This window comes from Pavona decussata, unplaced genomic scaffold, assembly GCF_977016875.1.
Source record: "Pavona decussata unplaced genomic scaffold, jaPavDecu1.1 SCAFFOLD_381, whole genome shotgun sequence".
NCBI classification, from domain to species: Eukaryota; Metazoa; Cnidaria; class Anthozoa; order Scleractinia; family Agariciidae; genus Pavona; species Pavona decussata.
The window spans coordinates 2,377,511-2,403,275 of record NW_028145755.1 but is presented as its reverse complement, the minus strand read 5'-3'; the positions used below and the strand labels follow the sequence as shown (position 1 = coordinate 2,403,275).

General features: G+C 39.7%; 4 protein-coding genes across 4 annotated transcripts; 3 read left to right on the top strand and 1 right to left on the bottom strand.

Moving 5' to 3' along the window:
- Positions 1–505: 505 nt before the first annotated feature.
- Positions 506–5,415, top strand: LOC146452100 (uncharacterized). Its single transcript, XM_085098401.1, has 4 exons — positions 506–627; positions 2,235–2,623; positions 3,635–3,740; positions 4,124–5,415. The coding sequence occupies exons 1-4, from the start codon at positions 570–572 to the stop codon at positions 4,345–4,347; spliced, it is 777 nt and encodes a 258-aa protein (XP_084954527.1). The 5' UTR covers positions 506–569; the 3' UTR covers positions 4,348–5,415.
- A 1,628-nt stretch (positions 5,416–7,043) lies between these two features.
- LOC146452099 (uncharacterized) lies at positions 7,044–11,086 on the top strand. The gene is made up of 4 exons (XM_085098404.1): positions 7,044–7,173; positions 8,033–8,394; positions 9,371–9,467; positions 10,319–11,086. Exons 1-4 carry the CDS (start codon positions 7,128–7,130, stop codon positions 10,486–10,488), a joined length of 675 nt encoding a protein of 224 aa, XP_084954530.1. The 5' UTR covers positions 7,044–7,127; the 3' UTR covers positions 10,489–11,086.
- Positions 11,087–11,896: 810 nt separating this feature from the next.
- LOC146452098 (uncharacterized) lies at positions 11,897–20,406 on the top strand. Its single transcript, XM_085098399.1, has 5 exons — positions 11,897–12,042; positions 15,784–16,151; positions 16,885–17,496; positions 17,967–18,054; positions 18,458–20,406. The coding sequence occupies exons 1-5, from the start codon at positions 11,979–11,981 to the stop codon at positions 18,682–18,684; spliced, it is 1,359 nt and encodes a 452-aa protein (XP_084954525.1). The 5' UTR covers positions 11,897–11,978; the 3' UTR covers positions 18,685–20,406.
- Positions 20,117–25,765, bottom strand: LOC146452097 (uncharacterized). Its single transcript, XM_085098400.1, has 4 exons — positions 25,607–25,765; positions 22,765–23,147; positions 21,753–21,894; positions 20,117–20,969 (listed from the first exon to the last, which is right to left on the bottom strand). Exons 1-4 carry the CDS (start codon positions 25,662–25,664, stop codon positions 20,755–20,757), a joined length of 798 nt encoding a protein of 265 aa, XP_084954526.1. The 5' UTR covers positions 25,665–25,765; the 3' UTR covers positions 20,117–20,754.

Below are 25,765 nucleotides of genomic sequence, written 5' to 3'. Positions count from 1 at the left end.
AGCTAAGTCGCGCCTGAAAAAAAGTAGGAGTAACACGGAAATTATAAACATGTTCAAACCAGCTGTACAATCAACCATGCTTCATTTGCTCTTATTCTATAATCCAAAATTTGCTAATTGGGTCTATGCAGAGTGCAAATGCGCGGGATCCTGGTTAACGCTGCAGATATTGATCTACAAAGTGTTCATGCGCGAGAAAGCATATTGAAGAATATACAGTGTCTTATTTTGTCCGTGTCATTGTTGAATTATGTATCAGTTACAAGAGCAAAGTTAATGCAGAACACTTGAAACCGATGAAAATTACTCAAACAAATTCATATTCCGAACATTTGAATATCTACTGTCACAAGAACTGTGAAACATTTAAGCACTTGCTGAAGCATTTTAAGAAGGAGAGAGGCAAAACCAGAAAATGTCGAAAACAACATGAAAAAGTAATTTTTCTTGAATCAGTGAGCATAACTAATTTAAAATAAATATGACAGAGATCAATATTAGCACATGAATATTCAAATTTTGGGAATGTGAATATTTTACACGAATTGCTTCTGTTTGAGCTTGGCACGATGTCGCTCAAGCTGTGGATTATTTTTGTGGCTTTCTTCCTTCTCCCTGTTGTTTTAGGTAAGTATTGCAGCATTTCGAACTAACAGTCTAAAATCGTGAGTTTTGCACAAGTTGGGGCTATATTTATGGTCAATTTTGGTTTTCCAATATACGATAAAAGATAATTCAGCTGTGTCATGCGTCCGCGCACGGCATCACTCCGAAATATTCTATAAGTATTGTTCTTAGCGCTGGTTTTCTAAATAGGTTCCTTGAAGTTCGCTTCTTTCTGTCTTTCTTTTCCGAATCATTAACACGTACATACTAAAATTAAAAGATATCAGTCACGACTGAAGGAAAGTCGCGAAGATCTGCACTCGAAGAAAATCATTAATTACAATTCTAATGAACGTACGGGTTAGGAGCAAAAATACCGATCTCGCTTTAATCATGCGAAGTACGCGTCAAAATATAATCATAGTGCCTGTATTTTGTTGTTTGTTGTTTGTAGCACGAACGGATGAGATTTTTACTATTTAAAAACAGGTGAAGTAAATCATAAGAAAGAAGCACGTATTAAAATCTAAAATGTTACGTTGTAATTTTATCCGAAGGACATAAATTTTAAAGCGTTTTCCGGCATTTTCAGTACTCAATGGTTAGAGTTATTAAAACGCGAGGTGCTGTTACAAAGGATTAGTTAATTTTACATTTTTTGACATATCCTAGAAGTTCTAGGAAAGTCTCGTTTAACATCTCACTCGTTTTATAATGAAGGGATTATTGTAAAGTTGAATTGTTGCCAAACAAATTCGTGGCCAAAATTAAAATGTGAAAGTGATGACTGCTTTTCATTAATTTCATGCAGTGAAAATATTTCTTAAGTGTGACGTTGTATATTTGTTAAAACTGATCTCAATAACAAAAAAACGTGGACTCCGTAGGATTTGCTGCGATACCCATCTGACAGGTTGGAGACGATGACGTATGCAGGTGCTTAAATTCACTACAGCTGTCGTAATTATTTATAAAAGCCACATGAAAAACGCTATCTAAAAATTGGGCTTTTAGTTTTACATCGGCAATAAGGCTCTTACCAGGTGTATGGTAAAACAGGTTGAATAGTAAATGTAATCAATGCCATGCGTTGAGCCCCTCCTCCATCTGTTCATCTCATAAAAGCTCAGTGCCGGTGATCGGTAGCAAAATTGTACAGAGCCTTGAGCTCAGCCTGCGAGACTGGCAGACGCCTTTTTGGTTTAACCCTTCGCCACAAACGTCGTCTGCTCTGGCAGGTTATGCAAAGCTGGTTTTCGACAGGAAGTCTGAGGAAATGTAGCTCGCATATCTAGTGGCATTAGTGCTTTATCTGTTAAAATATTTGACGGAGATATGAAACGAGGACAAATTTTTTTCGCTAGAAATGAATGGTTAAGGGCGCTCAACTTCAAAATAAAGAAAACAACAACAGACTAGACAGCTATATATTCAAGAATTTTTACTGAGGAAGGCTTGTGTTACTACTTAAAATTGTACTGAGTATGGAAAAACTTTTAAACTTTGAAGGGGAAAGCATAAATATTTTCAGGAAACAGGGAGAGAAGACCATCGAAATTGAAAAAGATAATATCCTGTTTTCTCAAATATTTTCAAGTACACGTTCATTGTATGCCTTCGTTTTATAGTGGTGAAGGGGCTTGAGGAAGACTATGATTACAGGGACGCATATGGTGACTATGACGACGATGGCGATGATGAATGCCCCAAGATAGATTTACCGCCAGCTCTTGGAGGCAGATGCCATGTCAGTGACTACTGCAGTAAAATCACGTGCCAAGCTAGTGTGCAAGACAAGCATGCCACGATAGTATTCCACGTGAACAGATGCGATAAACCGCTGACTGCTACAGTCACGATAAAGTCGTCGGGATTTGCCGTTGATTGGTCGCACACGTTCAAAGACGGAGACATCGTCAAACTTCCGGCGGATACTGGACGGGTGGGCTCGATTGGAAAAGTTTCTGTTTCTCTCAAGGTTGGACTGAAGAAAGAAGGAAAAAAGCTGCACTTCAAGGTATCTTTTCCGTTGTTTGACTGGAATCTGTCGATTTCTGTACCCCTCCCCCTATGTCTGCATATATAATATCAGCTGTATCCCTCTGGGGTGGGGTTCTGAATAAAGTTTTATACAGGGATCGAGGCGCTGCCCCGAGGTCCAAACCCTTACTCTTTTATATAACATTTTTGGCAGGAAAGGTAACCCTTTAATATACCTTCCATAGGAAATGGTACACATTTCACATACCTACAGTAGAAAGAGTCTATCTTTTTCCTTTGGGTCTGTTCCAGATAGTTTGAAAGGCCCTTGTAAATACCTAAAAGACAGTCTTCCGTACCCATTTCTATACGTCGGTTCGTGAAATCCCTACCCTTTTATATATACTTACAGCCTGAAAAAGGCACCCCTTTCGGGCGGAGCCTAGCTCCCCTTATAGTCCATTATAGGCGGTACTGGGGGAGGGGGACGTATCATAGTATAATCCTGTCTAACAAAACTTGTGTAAACCTCACTAACCTCTCATCGAACCACTTGTTACTCTTACTAAAACATTACACTGAAATGCTTTGTTCAGGGACGTCGGCACGAAAAAGTGAACAAGAGTTTTTTTTACCAGTGATTAATCTCAATAAATTTAATTTAATAAACACGCGCACCTTATTAATGCGCGCCCATGTATGTATACCCTTTTTGTTACAAATTGTAATTTAGTATTTGATACGGTCTTACTTCGATAAATAAGCTGACCAACACGCTACATATTATATGCCCTGATTAGATATTAGTCTGTCTAATTTGTACGCATGCATTCTTAGCATAAATTATTATATAAGATATTTACACTTTGTTAATTACATGTAAGCTTTCATTACAAGACTGATTGGAGTAAACGACTATGATCTTTACACTCACTCCACTGAGGCACTAAAAGGTGAGATTCGGAGGGGGAACCCTCCCCCCCCCCCCACCGGGGATTATGACTCTACACCATCGGGTGCAATTAACTCCAAGGATATTTGATTTCAGCTGGAGTTGATGGGTGATGCGAATGCGCCATTTCTTCATTCCCTGAATCGTCCATTCGACGCTACACTTCTGGATGGGGAAATTCCACTCTCCTCCAAATATTGCGGTAGGAAATTTTTTATGTTAAATTAAATGAAAATACAATACTTTTTCCAATGAAGTTAACACTGGATTTAACCCGAAGGTTTAGAGGTTAGGGTTAGGTTTAGACTGTGACCTCTATCACTAAAACCAGAAATATAAGCCAATCCGAAATGTATGATTAATTTAACTTTACAGATGGTCATAAAACTCGCGCGAGAAAACGCTGCCAGCCGCGATTGACTTAACCTTTCTCTCAGAGTTTGTTGAAGCAAGTGAGCTAAGCATGTTTGCTAAGTTTTGGAATCAGTTACGATGGAGAGAGCTCAGTAATTGAAACACTAATAAACGGTAACACATACGAATGACTAACAGTAACCCAACGCTGTTTGAATATTTCGTTGTTAGGTTTCAGTGCATGGTATAACAAGCAGCCGAGGTACGTGAAGATGCTGACGATCGCTGGTCCTATCTTAGCCATCATCGTTTTGTTTCTTATCACTGCCTGTTGTTGCATGTGCTGCAAGCGCCGCTCGCCTTCGAGACTGCAGGTTAACCTGCCCAGTCATCGTCTCCAGATCTCCTCCACCAAGAGTAAGGTGCCAATGCAAAGACTGGTCAACGAGGAATGAGACCGCGGGCTCTGGATAGAAATAGAAACATGGCTGTGGGCCCATTTTCACTGCATTTGGCTGGTTGACAGTTTAGAGATCATTTCACTTACTGTAATGTCTTCAGTTCTTTCATCTATGTATATTATTCAGATAAGCAATAATTGTTATTAATGCCTTTCTTGCATGTCTGAGGCCAGCCTTGAAGTGCAAGTCTATAGGAAGTGGTCCTTTGTTTCCTAGCAACAGAAACAGTTTTTTTTACTCATCACCATGGGGACTCTTTCTTCGTCTCTGATTGTAGCAGTATACAGGAACCTTGTCACTCAGGTCAGGTTTTTCACTTTGTGCCCGATGGTCATGACGTGACGCGCTCCACGACGAACGCTTCATCAGCTGTTTCTCGCGCATGCGCTTTGCGCATCTGATGGGCATGGTCCGAGAAACTCGGTTGTTTTCTCTAGGAAAAAAAAAACATAAAAGAAACATATTTTTGCGCGACTTGTGACTGTTCGGGAAAAGCAGATCTTAGCAAGGTTTGTTGGAATCTAAAAAGAAAATTGGGGGTAACCACGTATTTTTCAGAGATAATTGAGCCTCAAAGTTGGAGAAAAATGCATTATATCGCTATGTATTTTACAGCTTTTTCGAATTACTGCTGATAAATAATCTTTCGGAAAAATACGTGGTTGTTGCACCGGAGTAATTTAGATTTTACAATAACTATCAAAATTTCCGTGCGCTGATTGGCTCGTATTGTCCATAAGAATACAAAAAATAAAAATGACGTCAGATGTAACGCGTGCACTTTCTCAACAGAAAATATAATCAATTCCGCTCGTATTTTTTCACGTTATTAAAAAAAACCCACACACACAAATCGACAGCAGTTTTCAATGGACTATAACAGGTCTTTACTCTTATAGACAATAAAATAAGGCCATTAAACTTAGCAGTGAAACCACTGGCCTGCAGCTCCTGGTTCCACTTGAGTTTTGAACATTTTTGACGTCATTTTATGGTCTATTCATTTTAAAGCAGTTCGAATGTATGTTCCAGTTATTATTAAAATGCGGTTGTGAAAACTGAGTGAGAAACTCACAGATCAGTGTTTTTTGAGAGATGCGGTTGTAGCCGAAGAGCAGTTTCTGTCACTGGTAGTTTTGCATGCCAAGTAAAGAAAGTTTGGGAACCTAATTCAGAGTCTTTGTACGGCTCCACGCTTAAGCCAAGCAGGTGATGAACATTTTGGTGGAGTATCCGCTTTACTACAGTGTTATTTTTAGGTTCACGTCCATGCAGACGTGTGGGTTGGATATGAAACAAAAACCATTGGTGCTGAAGACTCAGGCCTCTGCATAATGTTCAGGATTTGTATTTGTAAGATGCAGAGACAGGTTGCAAATTTTATATCCATTCGAATCTACACGCAAAGGGCTCTCTTTGTGGGCTGATTGCTCTCCAACTGAAATTCCCACTCGATCACTCGTTTTTAAGGGTGCACTCTTTGAATACAACTTGCTTGGGGCGGGCACGGACATTGAATGGAGGGACATATACGTGTGCGAGTGTACGTGTATAAGGGAGGGGGAGAGAGGAAGGTCATCACCTGGCGTATCGCGCTATTTGCTCGCATCTCCCTCTCAGCTTTCTTTCCATTTTTTCCCTTGCTTGAAAGCCACTTTCTCACATTGCTTTGTTCAGCTGTAAAACACCAGTTAAGTGATCAGTGGAGCCACTAATACCCTGCTTATCTGGAGGTATTGTCTTCACGCGATTATAAAATTTGGCGAAGCAGCCATGAGCGGTGCCTCTCAGCTAGCTACACAGGCTTACCCACTATAATAGTTTTTTTTTCAAACGTCATGACGTTAAGCTTAAAATGTTGTGTAGATTTTATACGTAATAAAAAGCCATTTAATATACCTAGTACTGTAGCTATAACCACAATAAAGTACAGCTTGTTCCGAAGCTGCGCCGGAAACGAACATAATAACTGACAACAAATCCATATACCTCTGAACTTGCGTTGTTTTATTCCCCGTCAGATTGGGAGCACCCAACGGTTTAATTCGACTGGTGCATAACTATTGGGAAGGGCTTAATCGCCTCAGATATTAGGATTTGGTTTCAAAGCAGGAAAACCTAGGGTTGTGAAAGGTTTCCCGGACAAAAAAAATAATGGAAAAATAATTACTCTCGTTTTCGAAGGAGAAAATATGGCAGAATGAGATGCGCGTCAAATGAAACAGAAGTCGCATGCATAAGTGACTGTGGGCGTATCACCAGTAATTCAACGGTGACAATAGCAAGTACTAGTAATCGTTTTTTTTCTCGGCACTTCACTATCTTCCGGACAATGTCTCAGCAGCAGATGGTTTACAAGACCTGGTGACGCTTTGTTTGTTCACGTTTATACATTTGAACCTGCATTTGAATTGCGCTACCAACGCTTGGTGAATTTAGCCAGCAAATGTGATTCTTCCACGCGGTGTCGTGTAAACACATTACTGGAGTTGCCACAAGTTGACTTCTTATGGCACCGAAAGACAGCAACAAGGGACGGAAGTCGCGGGGCGAGACTGCACTCCACTAAAATGAACTTTCAGAAAGTCTACAAACACTCGGCATTTTCTCCAGTAATATTAGGTGTGGTGCCTTGACGCTCTTTATTAATTCATTCCCAGGACCTCTCAGTTGGTCGGGAATGACGTCACTCCCACGCTTTTTATTTGAACACGCTGTATCTGCTCTCTCTAAATTTAGTGAAGTCGTATTCTTCGAAGGCGCTGGTTACAGTGATGAAGGTTGCCTTTGTTATTTTGTCCCTTATTTCCGCCATTCAAGGTAAGGTTTTCGATTCCATCAAGGTTTTATTCTGTAAGGATTTACTATCAGCATGTAGTTTGAATCGCGCGCCAGAGAACGCCGTGTAATTTTGTTAAAGGGACAATCCTTTGTTAAAGGAACTTTGGTGCACGAAACGTTAAGTTCCGTTGAAACGTTAAGTTGGTCGCTCAGTTCTAATTTTGTTTTATTTTTAAGAGGGAAACCGTGATACAGTATTGACCTGAATTCGATGGCTTGATATCAAACGCTTGCATGTGCAAATTTGGCATCTTGTTCCCTGAAGAATATTCAGAACTAATATACACACAAGTGAATAGTGCTTTTCGCGCGCGCTGATTGGCTAGCTCGGAGGTGATTAGCAAAGTACTATTCACCTCCACTTTGGTGAATAATTGTTAAATATTCTAACACCTTTTCCAGCATAAATTACGTCACCAACTTTCATTCTTTGTTACCTTAAAAACGATTTCATGATGGCTTCGAAACGTCTGGTTTTCTTGCTTATTTTCATTATGTTAAAATTGTAAACCATACAGAGATCACCTACAATACGTTACATAGTTAAGGGTAACGCAGGCTCTGCTAGATCTGGGAACGATATTGTGCCCCCTGCAGCTCTCTTTCAAATATTAGCTGTTCAGTTCCAGAAAAAATCCATACCCAGGGTGAGAAGGGAATCTTAAAAGCCAAAATCTTAGAAGCAATTATATGAAGCTAAACTGGAATTTCCTGGGTGGATAAGGATTTTCGTGAGGAGGGTTAATGGATATTTTCTGGAACTGCACAATAAAACATACTACATTTTCCCACTCTTACCCAACATGCTGTAGTAATTTTATTGTTTCTTTCTTTGCAGCTGTGGAAAGTGGTAAAGACTCCGAACAATGCCCAAAAGTTGCATTTTTGCCAGCTGTTCCTGAAAAACATGGTAGTTGTGACTTTAGCAATAACTGTAACAAGGTGAAATGTGTCATGGATAACGGCCACAAGTTCACAGTTACTCTCAAGATTAACAAATGTGATAACCCGCTGACTGCAACTGTGAAATTACAACAACCAGACACTGATTTGGATTGGTCGCACACCTTAAAGGATGAAGAAAAGGCAAAAGTGCCAACTAAATCAAGCAGTTTTACTGGAGGATTGCCAGTTAATGATGCCGCCTTATTTATTCAAGTTGGGCTAAAGAAGATGAATGGAACCAGCGTGAATTACACAGTAAGGAGGTTACACACGGTTCATGGGGAGGGGGGGGGGGGGGTAGGGGTATATGCCTGATTAGTTCTCCAAACCCCGACCCAATTTCCCTAATGGAAATACGGCTGCCCTAAGACTTGGCCTTGACCCACTGACTTCTGATGTCATGTCTTAATTGCACACTTACCATTACATCACTGAACCTACACAATCAATCAATCAATCAATCAATCAATCAATCAATCAATCAATCAATCAATCAATCTTTTGTTGTTTATACACAAATCATATCATGTAACATGGTCTTCCTAGGAGTTGTGTAAATTTAGCCTAAATATCATGACGTTTAAAGGTCTTTGCAAAATGTCTTTTTTGTCACAAAATGAAAATAAGGTGTGCTGGAGGCATACTAATGTAAAAGCTTGTGTGCATTTATTTCAATTTCTTAACACTATGACAAAGTTCTGGTTTCTTTGGTAGATTTGAGGGCTCCCATCGTTTGTTAAAGAACAGGTTAGCCCTGATGGGATGAAATTTTTTTATTGCCCTGAAACAGTTTCACTCCAAGCCCCCCAATGTTTTTACGCTGGGGTCCCTTCATGCTCGCTGAGGGGTTGAACTTAGTACTCCTCATGAAACAACTTCAGCAAGTTGTCAGTAATTATGGGACTTACATGTAAATGAAGCCAGGACCTATAAGTCTGGTACCTGTATAATTACCATTTGGTCAAAATTATTGTGATCAATGAGCAAAAATTGTCAAGACCAAATCTCACTCATTTTTATGCACAGACACTAGAGAAGCACTGTTTAAAATAAGTCTTTGATCGGGCACATTTCAGAAATGTGGTTGAAGGGGTAACCAGTTTAATAGTACATTACAGTGAAAACATAGCTTCAGTACTTTCTGTGTATAATTTTTAAAATAACATTACTAAAGTGTCATGTCAGCATGTGAATGTGCATTTTTGCGAGTTATTTATTTTCTTATCTGCAGGTGACTTTGACAGGCCACGTGACTGTATATGGTGAGACAACCAATGTGAATTATGTTATACTGCAAGGAAGGTCAACAGCTGTCTCAAATGATGATTGTGAGTATCTGTTGTTCAGTGTGTTTAATGTTAATTAGATACTTTTTAGTGCAATATTTCTACTTGGTGTTAATGTCATTCTGGTAAATTTGTGTAAAGTACTGCAAAAATGTTGGTGGCAACCAAAGTGTTTCAAGGATCACCAATTTGTCTGACAACCAGTACTTCTGGCATTGCATGGCACCTACAAAAAAGTAATTGCAGTCAAATCTCACTTACCTAGACTTTTTCTCTTTGCTTGCCAATTCTTAATGAATATTTACAATTAACATGTTGTTACCGTGATAACTTTGGGTGAAAATTCACAAGTACATGTACAAGTAATGTAGCCATTTATTAACCCTTTATAAAACTCCTAATATCAAAGAAAACAAATTCTCCTACAGTATCTTGCCTCGGCCGTACTTTTCTTACAAAAGTACTTGGGAGAAGTTATAAAAATATCAAAAAAATTTACCTTGGGTGATCATATCCTTAATTCTCAGACCTCAGGGGTTGAATAAGCATTGATATTTACAAGGAGAAATTTGATGCTGATCACTGCTATGGCTTAAAGGCTTATAAAGAAGGGTTATTGTGCTCTCTGCTTCCCAGAGGAATTAAATTAATTAGAAAACACATTCAAGCCGAGATGAGTAAGCCAAGCATGCATATTAATTCCATCCATTGGTCAAGAATGACAAGCCATGTTAAATTCTTCTGAAAGTAGATTCTGGTACAGTTGCTCAACCAAATCTTGTTTCCATGGCAATTGTTTTTGATGTCCAGTGATAATATTATTATTATGTTTGTTTCAAGTATTTCAACAGAGATTTTCTCCAATTATTCAGTTTTGTTTACACTTGATCCAGGTTCATGGTTCAGCAAACAGCCAGTCTATGTCAAAGTTCTTGTGATAGCTATCCCAGTTGTCATGGTGATCTTGGTAGGAACAGTGGGGATTGCTTTTTGCTGTTACAAACGTCGTTCAAGAGGCGCCAATGCCCGATGGCCAATGCACCGCCTCACTAATGAGGTTTAAACTTGGATACCATTTTGGAAATAAATATACAGGCAACAATGGTTCTTAGTATTCAAAATGACGTTTTGTCCTGGGGACAAGGTTGTAGAACTTCCATAATTTATATTAATGTGTGAAACCACTATAATATCATAAGTAGCACAGCATGGCACAGCATAGCAGCATTATATACAAAATAATTTCTGTGTTAAATTTCCATATTTAATATTTAAGACTTGCGGTGACAAATCTACGAGAAGCAGCGGAAAACCTTGCAAAATGGGCTAGCACAGCTATTTCGAGTTCTAGGGGGAAACAGCTTTCGGCTAAAGCTATTTAATAGTTTTTTAAAAACAAAAAGCTCAAAGTAAGTTTCTGTGTTTTCATAAAAATTGTGGAGAGGCGATGGTAGGATATGCAGCATTATTTATTACAATTTACTACGTCAACGAGGACTGTAAACTAAAATAATAGTTTACGATCAAAAGTTATAGGACTTTTTAAAATATGGCTATTTAATACAAATCGTATTTAAAAAAACAACGTATTTAAACTTCATGCTGTAATATTTGTTCTTGTTACAACCCAGCATTAATTTATTAAACTAAGAGTAAGTACATTTAAGTGTTTTCAGTTTCGCCTGCTTTTGATAAAGTTTTCTTCAAACAGCGCAACATTTCAACGTATATGCCGTTTAGTCCAAGACGTTCACAGTACGTACCAATGAAGTCATGCAATTCCTCATTTACCGTGGAACCATCACGCGCTGAACCAGTAGGCCAACACCTTTCAAAAGCTCCATTTTCATTGGACCCTTTTTAATATAACCTGCAGCTGTATTGATTTTTTTTTTAGGGGTAGGAGCATTAATGTTATTCTGTTGTTCGTTCTTCTGTCCCCTCGACCAATCATGTAAGACGTTGTAAAAGGTGCAAGTCGCCCACGCCGACTGGAACACTAAGGCGAAACTACCTTTCACCCACTCAGTCTTGTTCCTCTTGTTTTCACATACAACTCTTGTCGTGGATCATTTACAAACATTTCAACATTCTCTTCTTTTCCCAACGTTTCCCCAATGACTTTAAAGCTACGCCGCTTGCTGCCACTCGACACTTCAGCTCTCTAATCTCTGTACGGAGTCCAAATTACCCTATCAGATCCGGTGAGGATTAACTGTTTTCATAAAAAAATATTAATAAAACAATACGTCCTATTGCTCAACTTTCTTATGCAAGAAAAAAAAAATCCCTGGTGGAACCTAGACCATGCTTGATTGACGAAAGTGTTTTTCTGGTGACATTTTCTTGAGACAAAACCAAACTCACACGCAGTGCGTGAGTTTAGCGCGCGACCTCGCGATTCTCGGTGGTTGTCGCTCCCAGGGTCCACTTCTCCTTCAGGTTGTTGTCATGCATGACGTCATTCCAAATTTGGACAACGCATTTGTCACGCATTGCTGAAATATTGAAATACTGTTGAAATCAGTCGAACTCAGCTTTTCTCAATCACGCATGGCAGCAGATATGGCCACGAGGATTTTTGTTCTCCTTTTAGCCTTCACAACAGCGTTTTGCGGTGAGTCTTTTCTTACATATATGTTACGTGCAACTTCAAAAGCGTTTTTCATAATGATACAACTGCCAACATGTCAAGACCTGTCAATATGCCGCAGAATGAATGGCAAGTTTATCAGTTTTGTAAAATGTACTTCGCTGTATGCAAGGTTCAGTATTAGGAATGGGCAAATATGGATTGCAAAATTTTCTACTGTATAAAATAGTGGTTCAACTTGTCGAAGGAACTTTTCGTTTTTCTAATTTTATTCATTCGATGACGATTTTTTCGACTACCAAGTAACTACACCCCCTGATGCGAAGAGCAGAGGAAAACAAGGAACCCATAAAGGCAATATAAATCTGTAAGATTCGAATTTTGGCCGGCCACCGAATCTCACTCGACTTCTCTCATATTTGGCATGTAAGTGTCTTTATGGGTTTTAACTACGAAATGGTTGTTTTTAAGTTTGCAATTATTTTTACTTTGCAAAATACCGAGAAGTCGACCGGTTTCGAGCAGTCTCGTCAGTCCGCCGTTTTGCCGAATCATCAACTCTCCGCCTTTTAACTGGGAAACTCGGTAAATTTTTATGCAGATGTAAAGAGCTATCCTTTCTTTATGTATCTGTATAAGTCAATCCAAGAAATGCTTAGTTTGAGCTACGATCGGCTGAGAGATTTGAGGATAAATGTCTCGCATTTTGAAAAGCCTCAAACTTACTAGAAATTGGAAGGCTGTATCTCCAAATTGCCGTTCATCCAATGCAAAAATAGTTGCGTTGCGTTAGTAATTTCATAAATAAAAATAATGGAAACTTTCATGGTTTCGCCATTTTGGTCGCCGTATTTCAAGACAACGTTTCACTAGGTCATGTCTGAAAGAACTTCTGAAACCTGACCAATATCAACCGTACTAAGTTTTGGTGCGCGGAAAGTGGCTTGTTACAATATATATTTTGCTTATGCTAATATAAAAACTGTTCTTTAAAAGCGGTATTGCGATGAATGGGCGACACATACATTCATACATATTTAATAATCCAAGCAGTCGAAAGACTATGATATTTAAATATTGAAGACCTCGTCATCACGAATTTGAATATCTTTGAAATCGCGTCTTTTATATCGCAGGTCACCCAAGTTAAAGAACCGTTATGAGCACGTTGTAATTTGAGTGTTACGCAATGGCGTAAATTATAAGGGTTTGTATGGGAATTTACGAACGTGTTTTGGAGTCGAAAATAAAGGGCGAGAATTGACCAAAAAATGACTTACCTTGTCAGTATTCGCTGTGACATATTTCGGCCAAAATATGTCACAAAAATACTGACAAGGTATCAAGGAGACAAGGTAAGCCATTTTTGTTCAATTCATGCCCTTTATTTTCGACTCCAAAACACGTTCGTAAATTCCCATACAAACTCTTATAATTTACGCCATTGTGTGACGCTCATCGTGACACTCAAATGACGTGACGTTACAAAGGTCAAACAAAGGTCTTATAGACGCTTATGGAGCTTGGGCTACCTGCGTTTATATTCGGACCAGTGCGAATGGAGCCTCGAAAAGTCAGTAGCAACTTTTTAAAACAAACAAACAAACAAAAAAAAGAAGAAGAAGCTTTGGCTGGGAAAGACGTAGTTGGTGGGGACGGGCCCTTCCCCGGCCCCATCGCTATGTTGGATAAGATAAATAAAGCACGCCTACTTTGTAAGATGAAACAAGTTTTTGTTCGCTCCGCTATTTCTAAGAACGGAACACTGTAATCTTGCACTCGACGTTAGTTATACACCAGATATTGGTCCAATAACACACTGAAAAACTGATTTTCGAGTTGCAGAATATTGAAGAACGAACGTGGCAACAGGTCAACGCCGGAAATTTGAAATGGTCTCCACTGAGAGCAGAAAATTTGAGGTGTATCTCAAAAGCCCAAGCCCTCCATCTTAAAAGCCACCCATAAGGAAAGATCACTGATCACGGCTGCCCCATAACACCAAAGGACCATCTACGGGTTGACTAATGGGACTGAATTGTTAATGGCCGTTTGAAATGTTTCGGCCATACGTTTCCGTCTGACTGTAAACTATAGAACCCCCTGAAAATATGTTCCTTAGAAAGTGCGCTAAAAAGCGCCCTCTACGCGCAATTTGCACGTGAATGGCATGCACGGAAGCGCGCTCGGAAAACAGTGAACATGTGGGTGAGCGTGAAACCGATGCAGGCGCGCAGAATGTTCCGCGCGAGTACCATATTACAAGAATTCTAAGTGCCAACTGACTCTAGAGTCAAGAAGTCATCCTAACTTGTTTGTCGTATTGAGTGACAAGATATTGAAACTCTACCGTACTTACATGCACTAGGGGTCCTTCATGAATATTGACAGCGTTTTCCTCGTGCATATGCTCATTCATTTAACATTTTATACTTGGAACACCGCGTAACATTCCAAGAAAATAGCGCACAACTTCAAAATTTGTCTTTTAAAAACTCTTACTCTTCGCTACCTACTGTAGATAAGCATTTAAACTTGGGTACAAACGCATGTGCATTAATTAAAAGACCACCATCGTGGTCGCTTCATACTAAGGGGTGTGCGTTTCTTAACAATGGCTAGGCATAAGGCGTGGTCAAATGGCGCGCGATAGTGGATGAACGTTTAAGATCTCATTTTTCTTCCAAACTATCATTGTTGCTGCCAAATTACTCTTCATGGTTTTTGTATTTCCTTTCTAGACTTTAGAGTTTCTTTGTTGTCAATAAGTTTAAGTTTCTGTGGTCAAACCAACGGATATGTTTGCCCACGTACAAGCAACGAAACAATGCTTTCAATTATTCTATCTATAGTCCTTTGTAGTTAGTTAGCTTTTCCTTGAAAGTGTTCAGGAAAACGCTCAGTTCTAGATAAGTCAACGTGCCATCGCGTAAAGATCAAGACTATAACTCAAGTATAACGCTGTAAATCCCTAACGCGGACACAGAAGTAAGTCTTTTTACTTTGTGCATGTTACTGTTTTTTATTGCTTTTTTGTATCGGATTTACGAAGTTTTCACTTTTGTTTCTTAAGTTCGTAATAGCCTTAATACTTATCTTATTATAGTTTTCGTTGTATTTTCTTCTTAGTTTTCGAAACCGCTTTATACATCGCTTTGTTACCGTACCGCTTTGTTATCGCTTCGCTACACATCGCTTCACTTCCAAGCTCTACCGCTTCTCTTCAATAAACTTTGTTTGGTTATCTTACCGTCGTGAACCTTTGTTGTGGCAAACCGTTTTCATAAGCGCGTATAGAAGTTCTGTTTCTTAACGTGGGATTAACGACCGCCTGTGAGTAACGATCTGCGCTCACAATCATCTTTCATCATCGTCTTTCACGTGCGAGGTCAAACGACTCGAAGAAGTTCGATGTAGTGGACGATAAGCTTGTACCAGAAGTTAAACAAGTAAGCTCAGACGAACTTATTAAGTAAACTATTTGAGCTAAACTTGTGCAAGAACTCAACTAAGTTGTTATGCTTAATCCTTTTTTAAAATCTTCGTCCTCGCTCAAGTTTCTGCGAACTTCGACATTCGGCCTTTATATTTAATAAGACAATATAAACATGGACGGTCTATGGGTTTTGAAAGAGGGGTTATAAATTTGAGCTTCTTTGTTGGGGTGTGGAGGGGGGAGGAGTAATAATTAAAGAAACATTTAAAAAATCGAATCAGCAATTTTCGGTGATAATAGTTATTGTACTTCTAACATGCATTTTGCAGCTGAGAAAAATAGAAATCTCCGATCAGCAGAGCAGTGCCCCCAACCTAACTTTGCTCCAAGTGTTCCGGGTGAGAAACATTGTACTTTAAGCCATCACTGTAGCAAGGTGAACTGTAGTTTGTCTGGAGACGGTCACAAGTTAACACTGACTCTTAAGATAAACAAGTGTCAAGAACCACTGACTGCAACTGTGACACTGAAGGATCCGGAGAGTAGCTTGGATTGGTCACACACCTTCAAGGATGGAGAAAAAGCTGCAATACCAACTAACACAAGCAGTTTCACAGGAGGCTTGCCAGTTTCTGATGCTTCTTTGTTTATAAAAGTTGGGCTTAAAAGGATCAATGGAAGCAACATACATTACACAGTAAGAAATCACTCACAATTTTTTTTTCAGTCCTCCGTAGTGGCAGCATACAGGGCTGAGTTGCTCGAAGCATGCAAAATTAAAATTAGCGCTAACCATTGGTTAAGAGGTATTAAAACCTATAGGTTGTCATAGTATGTAACCCGGGTTAGCGCTTACCATGCTTCGAGCAACTGGGCCTTTTGAGATGGCTGGCAATGGTATCTAGCACTTATATACTTTGTCGGATCTTTCTCATTTAATAGAACAATGGTATCAAAGAATGCGTTATCATTGGTGAACACAAATTATTAATGGTCGTTTTCTCGGCATAATAGGTTACCATAGCAAAAGTATGACCTGTTAAACACACCCTTTATTTTAGCTTTAACTCAATGAGAAACGAGCTTGGTGATCCCCCTTTTGTTTTGTTAGGGAACTATGATCAGCAAGGTACAACTTTTGTCAAAAATTGTAGGAAGACTAAGGAGTCACCAGAATTAATCACAGGTGTTTCTTTAACAAAGACTTTGACACGGGCAGAGTATAATTATGTTATCACTGCTTGACTGTATAGCCGATAGACTGTGTTATCTGAGCGCAGTCATTACTTTTTTTAAATTTAGAATGATGCCAGGATGTCATTAAAACATTGTTTTATTTTCACTGATTTTTATGCACAAGTTTTGATCCAAACCATCCTGATTAATTACCATGTCGATACAATTTATATTTTCCGTAATTTTATTTTCAGGTAGCATTGGTCGGTCACCTTACAGTTTATGGCAAGGTTGATCCTGTAAATGTGATGTTACTGCAGGGAAAATCACCTCTGTGGACCACAAATTGTGATTTACATGGTGTTGTTAGCACAAGAACGCAACACACTGCACCACCAACTCTAACAAGACAACCCCCTGAAGCTCCAACAAGACAACCCACTGAAGCTCTAACAAGACGACACACTGAAAGTTTTCCAAGACGACACACTAAACCTCTCACAAGCCAACACGCCACACATCCAACGAAAGACCGTGCTGATAAGAAGAACCATGATCAAAAACAATGTCCACCTGTTCATTTTTTTGATGGCACTTCATGCCCTGTCAGTAACCACTGTAGTAAAATTACATGCACGTCGCGAAACAGTGGATATGGTGGGCAAATGGTGTTGACAGTTCAAATGAACGGATGCAATGATCCACTGACAGCCACAGTTACCTTAGAATCATCGCTGACACCCATGAAATGGTCACATACATTTGAAGATGGAGAAAAAGTTGGTTTCCCTGTGCCTCCAGGGGTTGCCAGTAATATATTCTTTAAGGCTGAACTAAAGGAAAAGAATGCAACGATTCAGTTTAAGGTGAAACCGTCTTCCTGATTTGCTCTATTATGTTTGAAAGGAAGGGATTTGTGTATCAGAGTTTTCGTCCTACTAATTTAGATTGGATTGTTTCTAGATAGAATACTGTACGTCCATGATTTGGAAAAAAAAAAGACTTTTAAAAAAGCGCTCTAACTGAAAACAATAGTTAGCCTCGAGACAGTGACAAAAAGGACTCTATTTGTTTTTTACTAAGGCTAATTTACCAGGAGTTTGCCTCTGCCTTAGTTTAGTGTGATGACAGATCCTTTGAAAATCATCCTTTCGGAAAATAGCCATTATGGATGAACATTTTAACAAACAAAACGCGCAGAGCGTGCTAAAACTGGGTAAGTTTGGAACGTTTTCTGACGTTTTGGTTACAAAAGAAGGGATTTACGTCCTTCTCACAGGAAACCCTTCATATTGATGTACATTATTTTTCAACAATGTTTTCTTCTTTCTTGTAGTTAATTCAGTTGATGGAGACAAAGGAGAAAAACATGGACAATGTCCCTGTTACACTTCTGGATGCAGAGCTACCTATGACTAAATGCAGTAAGTTATATTATATACAAGAACAAATAGTTATGTACATGAACTGTCTATACAAGTTAAGTATGCATCAGTGCCCAGGGGTGGGGGGGGGGGGGGGGTGGGGTGGAGCACTGAAACAAGTATGGATTCTAGAACTAGGTCTGAAAAAGGGTATCGGAAAATGAAATTTGTTTGCTCTGAAGTAGGGTCAGGGTTTAAAGAACAGAGCCACACGCCCCCACCAAAAATTCCGAGGAAACCCCCCTCCCCCACCCACCCCCTCCCCAGGAATGGAACCACTGCCCTCCCCCACCCCCTCCCCCCGGAATGGAACCACTGTCTTGCGTTACTGTTTGCTGGTTTGTTATTGTTCACATAAATTTTGAATAACATTTTTTTGTTGTTCATTTATGTGTTGTTTTAGAAGTGAAAGGCTTACACCAAGCTGATTCCAGTGGCCCTTGGTTCAGCAGACAGCCAATCTCTGTCCGAGTCGCGGTGATACTTGTCCCAATAATTGCGGTGGTCTTGGTAGGACTTGGTGTCGCTTTTTGTTATTGCAAATACCGTGGAGGAGGTCTGCGTTACCCAATCCAAATTTCACGTGGCGGAGGCAGGGTACCCATGCAGCCACTCGTTAATGAGGTTTAAAGAGGAACATGTTATGAGGATTTTGCTGTTGTATTTGTTTTGGTCAAAACTATGTTAAGACTGTGTCCAAGTTGTTGCTCATATATGTACGTTTAATGCTACAGGAACAACAGTAGAACGATATAACGTGAATTTGCAAAGATAGAGCACAATGGTAGAACACAGCCCAACTTTTACAGTTTGCAGTCCAGTGATTTCTGACCTTGCGGCCATCTGTAGACTTTTTTTTGCTCAAAAGTCATGCAGACGAGGCAATGCAGGATAACCCAGTTGCCTCGTTTGTATGTCAAACCGCTGACATCTGCAAACTAGGAATCATTGTTGTCTATCATAACTGGGAAACACACGTCTCAACTATAGTAGTAGTAGCAATATTTTGGAGTTGATTCGAAATCGTCTTCTTGCTTCCAAGACGCAAAACGTTCTTTTGTAGCTTATTTCTCGCGCGGATAAACTTGGATACATTCGCGTCTGCCGCCATATTTCTTGTGGCGTTCAGGTGTTGACTTGGAAACGTGACAAATTCGTAACTGCGAAAACGAACGTGGCAATTAAACTTACTGCAAAGACATACGGCTAAAATGTAGAAGCAAAAGTGATGCTTGTTTAACCTTTTAAACTCGTGATGTTATTTCCTGTTTGTCGTCCCTTCTTTGTATTTGCTTGAATGAGAAGCCTCAGAAAGATTGCAGTGAAGCAGAAAACTAATCCAATACCTTTTTTATTTCTGGTGGTTTCTTTGTGTTGCAAACTAATATTTATAAATACGCGAACCGCAACATCGCAAATTTTGTGCATTTGGTATTTAACACGGGGTACAGCGGTTTTATTGAGTGTCGAAAGGAATTTCGCATTTGCTTTGGATTTGCTTCACAACTTTCCGTGATTATAGTGAAAAAAAAAATAAATAAATATAAAAGAGAGAGAACGCGCCACTTCCTCAACCAATGAAAAGCAAGACCAAAACCAATCGTCCCTCGCCCACACGCATTTTCCCGCTCTTTTTATCGGCTACAGGTATTTGCTTCGAATCTTGATTGGTTCATTGTGCTGTTTACGTCTGTCGTGATTGGCCAGAGTAATGACTTTGGTTTTGCTTCCGCGACGCTCAATGAAAACTGCTCTAATAATGATACAAATAACTAGATAAATGAATATTGTGGTTTATAAATAGCTTCACCCTTACATTATTACTCGTAGGCAACTGTAGCGGTAGTTGTACATGTGAATTAATTCGTTTGCACAAAAAATTGGTGGGTGGGGAAGCTTTGAAACCAGGTGGCATTCAGCGGGTTCTTCAATTACATATATATACCGGATTTTTTAAAAAATATTATTTAGTGTTATAAAATGGCGCGAGTTTTATTTTGGCTTGATCTGCGATACAGGAAAAGTGATTTGTAAGGAAAGAACTCTAACACGTAAGACAAAATTAATGGTGTACTGTTGCTATGCAACAACTTTAATTATTCAAAAAAACACAATCCAAGTAACGACCACATTTTAAATCTACAGTGAAATGTTGCTTCATACAACAACCTCAAAGGAGTGTTAAAAAGTGTTATAAAAGTGCAATAACATACGAACAGCTCCCTTCGTGTTTTCGAGTTCTCAAAACTCGCTAAACTACACTACGAATGCTTATCGTGAAAGCGAAAATTCCGGCGAGCAGTTTTAAAGTTACACGTCAGAATCAAAAAGCCGGCAGTCGAAACACTTACTTTCTAAAGAAACTATGGTGCTGCATCGGTGTAGGAGTACAAGTAACCATGGTAACGTGAAGTAACGTAAATTACCCTAAGAAGACCCCGTGGCAGCTGTCGACATCACACTAAAGCCAAAACAAAGTAAATTAACTCAAAATTATCCTTTAAAGCAGTCTGCGGAAGGTGATGAGTTGGATTCTGCTGGGCCCATGCTCATGGCGTACTGCATACAACAGAAAATATAGGAGGCACCAACGGAAAAAAGGAAAATATAAAAAAGCTAACTTAAAACTGCTTCAACGCATTCTCAAATTCACTTTAGCTAAGTATACTGGGAGCTGTGGCGAGGACCTTCATCCGGGGACTACTCCTCGTTGATGAGTTTCTCCAGGGGAACCTTGGTCTCGGTGGTTGTAGCCTCGGCATAGGAAGGAGGCATGACTTTCACATGCTTGCCAGTACGGCGCTTCTTGCAGCAGTAGACAATGCCAGCAATCAGAAGCGCAACAACAAGGATGGCGCTGATGATGATACTGGCTTTAACGGGCTTGGATTGGCGCTTGAACCACCATTTAAACTCTACAGAAAAACAAAAATGGCGGACTTGTGGTTACCAAAATAACAAACATTTCCTTTCCAAATAAACCACTATTGGCTGATCACTACAAGTTTCACTCAAGTCCATTTCATCATTGTTAAAGTCCTTGTTATAGCTGGCGTATTTAGAATAGACGAACTGTTTGGTTTTATCAACAGAGTTGACATGGTAATTTGGCCACCCTAAAGAGATTCGAGAGCTGACGTTTCAAGGGTTAGCCTTTCGTCAGATTAGACTTGGAGTAGTTGTTGTCTTTCTTGGTTTGCGCATTTCCGCATTGTGAGTGTCATGATCATTGAAAGAAAATAGCACCACCTCTTAGCGTATCGGTATTCAGTTTTCAAGTACAAAGCACTAAATTATTGCGTTGAATTCAAAACAGCAGAGTTCAATGGAACCCTAGTTTAACGAATCTCTCTATAACAATGCTCGCGATATAACGAGCGTGATTCTCCAGTCCGACCTTCAGTATAAAATATACGGAAGAGAACCTCGATATAACGAATGGGCCCTTTCCAGCTAACGGTCACATGGTACAGAATCCGCCATGGTGGAGAGCAAGCTACGCACTGAGGCATCCAAACCAAAGCGACTTTATCCAGTCAAACTTGAATTTTCTTTATTTTGAATGTCCCAGTGCGTAGCTTGCTCTCCAGCATGGTGGAGTTTGTACTATGTGACCGTTGGCTGCAGAGGGCTCCATTTCCCTAGTTCCTTGGTACTGCGTTGAATCGAGGTTCCATTGTAAGAACGTCTCTACTCACTGCTGCATTTGCCCCAGTGGTGATGTTCGTAAGGCTCTGGATCATCATGTTCCATGCCCGGCGGGGGTGGTGGTATTTTGCCCCTCAGCAAGTGCACGACCACGTCTCCAGAGGGAACGGAGGTCTCGAGGTGCAGATCAACCTGTGGAGGAAAAAGAAAGGGTTTCTTATCAGCTATAAAGTAAAGAGACCCTCACATTAAGGGTCCATATCAGTTCCTTCATTCAGTTCCTTCATTCATCATTACAGTTACAGTAATAATGCAGTAGTGAGGAAAAAGTGACCATATAAATCGCTGCTATCTAAGGCTGCCTGCACGCAAGAACGTTTCCTTCACAATTTTTGACAAAATTTCAAGAAAATTCACCTTTGGTGATCATATCCATAACTCACATGGACTCAGGGGTTCAATTAGCATTAATTTTACAAGGAGAAATTTGATGTTGATCACTTTTTGGGCTTGAAAGGTTGAGTGCAGGTCAAATGACCAAGACAGGGTTACAAGATAAAATCAGGAAGAATTGTTCAATATTTTGCGAAAAACACAAACCTTATTCAAGGATGTGAAAGATTTAGATGAACTTTTTGGAAGTTGTGCCGGTGAATAGGAAGAGGCTAGTAGAGCACCGAGATCTATGAATTGATCCAGTTCAGATTAAATCTTACAGAAAAAACCTTGTTATTAAATACTTGATCATTGTATAATGCAATTGCAGGATTTGATTGGTTTTAACTTTAGTGGGCATGGTAAATGAGCCATTATACCATGCCCCAGAAACAGCGACCATTGAAATTGTCTAGCAGTACTTCATGATTGTTTTTAATAAAACAATTCCACTCGCGCTTGTTGGATATGAAATAATAGATACGTGCGTCGTTGGCTATCTATCATCTCATGTCCAGAGCACGCTCGTGGAATATTATTATCCTGCATTTGGTTAAGAATTGTTATTCTTGTCATTTATCTGAGTAATAATGGGAACCATTGTACATATATTCTCCTGATGTTTACCTTGAAGCCCAGTCCCCAATCTCCTTTGTACATGTTGACCATCAAGTACATGTTCGCACCCACAAGACCCTTCATGTTCAGCGGAAATCCTGGCACCTGGATCTTCTCTCCATTCTTGAACGCATGTGACCAATCAAATCCTTTGCTTGGCACTTTCAGGCTGATCTCGGCAGTCAGAGGTTCCTTGGTGCCGTCAATCTTGAGGGTAAGCGAGATACTTTCACCTTCAACGTCTGCTGAGCATGAGAATGTGCTGCAGTCTTCCGAGACGCTACATTTCATGGGCAGCTCTGGAGATGTGATTGGCGGAAGGCATTTCCGGTCAGGATGTTTGCCATGGTGATGGCGGTCGTCATCGCGACGGCGGTGTCCTCCACCTTTTGCTGAAGTTCAATAAGCAAGTATGTTTCACAAAATAATTTTTTGCGTTCGACGTAGAAAGAACACACTCCTAATTGCGTTTGGAGTCAAGATATGATTGTAAGGGATAGCGGATGGCATCCCCCGCAAATAGGCCTTATCACGGTTTTCGACGCCATTTTGACAGGTAGGCAAACGGGCTTGAAATAACAGTGTTTATACGGAAATCCGATGTCAAATAATTTTCATAAAACATCGCTTCTGAAAATTATATCTTTATCTTATATCTTTATCTCTACCACGAAAAGGAATTATTTTGAACTAGAACATCTCAGAAATGAGTCGTAATAATCAAACATATCCGTTCTCAGACGCGAATGTTTGGTTATAGACTTCATCCCGGTAACCGGGATACCGTGTTCATATGAGAAAATTTTCGTCCCGGACTCCCGAGATCTCGGTCGCTGAAACCGAGATCTCGGTAACCGGGCTGGCCCGCCTTCTCATATGAACACATCGAATTTTTTACAAAAGAAATAGGAATAAGGCGAGATCTCGGTAAGCGGGCTAGCCCGGTCAACCGGGATCATATGAAGAAAATTTTCTGACGTCCGATCTCACCCCACAGAAATGTAAACCGCCATGAGACTTGGTGATATGTGCGGTATATAAGAATTCATTCATTCATTCATTCATTCAAGAGGCCCTAATTCGAATGTTCATTTCTTCTCGGAAATAAACGGGCGTGAAAGGATTTCGTAGTTTAAGTCTACGAATTGAATGAGTATTGCGCAGTTGCTTTAATTTGAATTGTGCTGTCGACGAAACATTTTATCGGGGAGGCGAAGCCAGTGAGAACATTAATGCAAAATAGTTAAAGTGTAGTATCGTGCATTCCCAACATCATTTTATGGCCATTTAAAAGGCAAATTTGTGTAACGTAACCAAGTTCGATCTGTTTTGATTCTCTTGCTGAAAATTTAACTTGCCGAAAATCAGTTTAGAGACCGCAATCTTCTTTTTCGAATTTATTCTTTCCGAAAATGCTAGCTGGACTTTTTTCGCGCTTTAAACGAAGTATTTGCCCCTTCGAAAACAAATGGGATTAGGTTTTTCAGCGCTGCGAAAGTTTGAGGTGAACTTTTCATAAAGAAAACGCCAGTTTTTCTTTACAATTTAATCCGAATTTCTGAGGCGAGTACTGCACTATAGAACAGTTGGGTGCCTCAGAGTTCATTAATTTTATGCTGCAAGTGTTTAACGCTAAAAATCATCAAACTCAGTCGCCACGTTAGATCGGTCATGAGAGTCGAGGCAAGCTCCGGATAAAGCATTTAATAAGGCAGTAGTAAAATTTACAACTGTGACACAGAGTGGACTAAATCCCTCAATTTTTTACCATGCAAGTCAGGGCGCTAAAAAATTTTCCAAATATTTCCTGTAACTACTGACTCCTCTCCACTCGTACATGGAAGTGCAGTGGAAAAATGATACGTGCACTAAACGAACGTGCTTGTTAAAGGTCGAGACTTCGTTTCAGTTTTGAAGGAAATCGCACGCAATCTTCTAAGCTCTAGATGACAGGTGTGCATATTAACGAGTCCCGAAGGGTGCGAGGCTAACAGTGAGCCAGTTTCAGAAGCTTTGAGCAACTAGCAAAGTAGTAAAGTCAAGATTTGAGTTTAATTTATGAGAAAAAAAACGGAACAAAGACAAATAAACTTGACATAACAGACACATGACACAAAACTGAAAAGAGATGTTCAAAGGCCACGAATCCTTCGTTCCGCATGAACAGCACCAAGTCTCCACTTGTGACGCAGCACATTTTGCAGACGTCGATTTTCCGAAAATCATGTCACAAAAGTACGCTAGAAGAATATGGAAATCAAAAATGTGTTTTTTCTATTCCGTGAACTTTTTTAGTAAAGCAAATATCATCGGTAATCATCGCCAGTTTGCAGAACACTTATCCTAGGCTAACGTCATGAAATAAACAAACCAATGCAACCGCTGTTATCGCGCATTTGTAATCAATTTTCTCCGAGTCATCGTGTTTGTTCGATTTCGGAGGTGAAAACAGTCTATGACACAAACTGGTGTAATCTCAAATGAAACCAAGAACGGTGGGATCTTGATAAAATAAATCTCTTACAGTGTCAGCACACCGAATATTCTGCGGACATTCAGACATTTTCAAATGGTCATGATTTCTCTCAGTTCAGATAAGCTCCACTTAGACTCCGAACTATAACATTTCAGCCCAAAATGTTGGAGGAAAAAGGCTACTTTCGATTTAAATTACTTGTTGTGAATTGTGAAAACTTTCCACAGCTCTAAACTAAAACGCAGTTACGTAACAAAATTTGCACCGAGTAGAAAAATAAGCAGGATGCTCTGGTTGGATCTTGGATTATTTTTATCTGTTATACACATTTTGCACTGCCAGCACTTTTATATGGTCTAACAGTAGAAGACTTACCCAGAACGGTGGATATCAGGCCTAATATGAGGAACGACAAGAGAAATTTCGACTCCATCTTGGCTCGAAAGCTGACGCACTGCACAGGAAAACACAAATGAAAATTTATGTAGTCACGATTAATTAAATATTCAATTGCCTCCTTTTTTGGCAGTTGCC

Coding starts and splice junctions, on each gene's coding strand:
- LOC146452097 (XM_085098400.1), bottom strand. CDS start 25,664: ATGGAGTCGAAATTTCTCTTGTCGTTCCTCATATTAGGCCTGATATCC. Junction 23,148..25,606: donor CCTGATATCCACCGTTCTGG/GTAAGTCTTCTA, acceptor ATTGAACTTCAG/CAAAAGGTGGAGGACACCGC. Junction 21,895..22,764: donor ATTGGGGACTGGGCTTCAAG/GTAAACATCAGG, acceptor TTTCCTCCACAG/GTTGATCTGCACCTCGAGAC.
- LOC146452098 (XM_085098399.1), top strand. CDS start 11,979: ATGGCAGCAGATATGGCCACGAGGATTTTTGTTCTCCTTTTAGCCTTC. Junction 16,152..16,884: donor GAAGCAACATACATTACACA/GTAAGAAATCAC, acceptor TTTTATTTTCAG/GTAGCATTGGTCGGTCACCT. Junction 17,497..17,966: donor ATGCAACGATTCAGTTTAAG/GTGAAACCGTCT, acceptor TCTTTCTTGTAG/TTAATTCAGTTGATGGAGAC.
- LOC146452099 (XM_085098404.1), top strand. CDS start 7,128: ATGAAGGTTGCCTTTGTTATTTTGTCCCTTATTTCCGCCATTCAAG. Junction 8,395..9,370: donor GAACCAGCGTGAATTACACA/GTAAGGAGGTTA, acceptor TCTTATCTGCAG/GTGACTTTGACAGGCCACGT. Junction 9,468..10,318: donor AGCTGTCTCAAATGATGATT/GTGAGTATCTGT, acceptor CACTTGATCCAG/GTTCATGGTTCAGCAAACAG.
- LOC146452100 (XM_085098401.1), top strand. CDS start 570: ATGTCGCTCAAGCTGTGGATTATTTTTGTGGCTTTCTTCCTTCTCCCT. Junction 2,624..3,634: donor GAAAAAAGCTGCACTTCAAG/GTATCTTTTCCG, acceptor ATTTGATTTCAG/CTGGAGTTGATGGGTGATGC. Junction 3,741..4,123: donor ACTCTCCTCCAAATATTGCG/GTAGGAAATTTT, acceptor TTTCGTTGTTAG/GTTTCAGTGCATGGTATAAC.